The following is a 780-nucleotide window of genomic DNA, read 5'->3' as shown; positions in this document are numbered from 1 at the left end:
CCGGCCGCCAAAAGCCGGCACGCCCCAGCCACTCCGGGAGCAGCCGGACACTGGCTCGCAGCTTCACCCCCTGTGACCAGTGGAAACAGCCCAGAGAGGAGCCTGCGGAGGCAGAGCATCCATCAGCACTTGTCAGGAAACAGCCCCCTCAACCTTCACTCCATCAGAGCCCAACCCCTGCCCCCGTGGCACCAGAATAAATCCAGGTTAACACCCTCAGCATCCTATAGCTGTAACTCCTGGTGGTGGCTGGACCCTGCCTAGCACTATCAGCAGGCAATGGGGCTGCCATGTTAATGAGGGCTAACGAGCACCTCAGTGACAAAACAGGCTGCGGTATCTTGTTGATGAGCTGCCCCTCCAAACTGTTCTCAGCTTCCTCTGCTCAAGCTCAAAAGGGCAGCGCCCTTACAGGGGTGAGGATGGGGCACCTGTGGGGTTATACCCCTCCTTGGAATGGGGACTTTAGTGACAGCAGCTGGGTCTGTGCTTGGTCTCCCCATAACGATGCCAAGACCTGCCCATCTCCAGCCTCCTCAAGCTGCTTGAAGCTCCCCCTTCCCTCCTGTATCCCCCAAGGTGGCACTGGGATGGACTGGAGGGGCTCCCAAAGGATTACCCAGTCTGGGCTGGGTGTTTGAGGAGGACTGACCCTTATCCAGGAGCTGGTTGAAGAGCAGGGTGTTGGAGAAGAAGAAGAGGTAGGCGAACATCTGGGAGGTGATCTCCGGGTGCACTTCATACTGGCTGAGCAGGTCCAGCACCGCCTGGTAGATGAGC

At 58.6% G+C, this 780-nt stretch overlaps 1 protein-coding gene across 1 annotated transcript in view; it reads right to left on the bottom strand.

Annotated features, from left to right (window-relative positions):
* The window catches only part of LOC104278802 (ras-associating and dilute domain-containing protein-like), a gene marked incomplete at its 5' end in the record, with an annotated part of 9,216 nt that overhangs the window by 4,185 nt on the left and 4,251 nt on the right, over positions 1–780 (bottom strand). The window contains 2 exon segments of the mRNA XM_009875896.1: positions 6–102; positions 653–780. The exon segment at positions 653–780 is cut by the window's right edge and continues 21 nt beyond it. Coding sequence (XP_009874198.1) covers positions 6–102; positions 653–780 — 225 coding nt within the window.

The sequence above is a fragment of the Apaloderma vittatum genome, unplaced genomic scaffold (assembly GCF_000703405.1).
Source record: "Apaloderma vittatum isolate BGI_N311 unplaced genomic scaffold, ASM70340v1 scaffold7149, whole genome shotgun sequence".
Classification (NCBI taxonomy): domain Eukaryota; kingdom Metazoa; phylum Chordata; class Aves; order Trogoniformes; family Trogonidae; genus Apaloderma; species Apaloderma vittatum.
The sequence above is the reverse complement of the archived record's forward strand: the minus strand, read 5'-3'. Positions and strand labels throughout refer to the sequence as shown.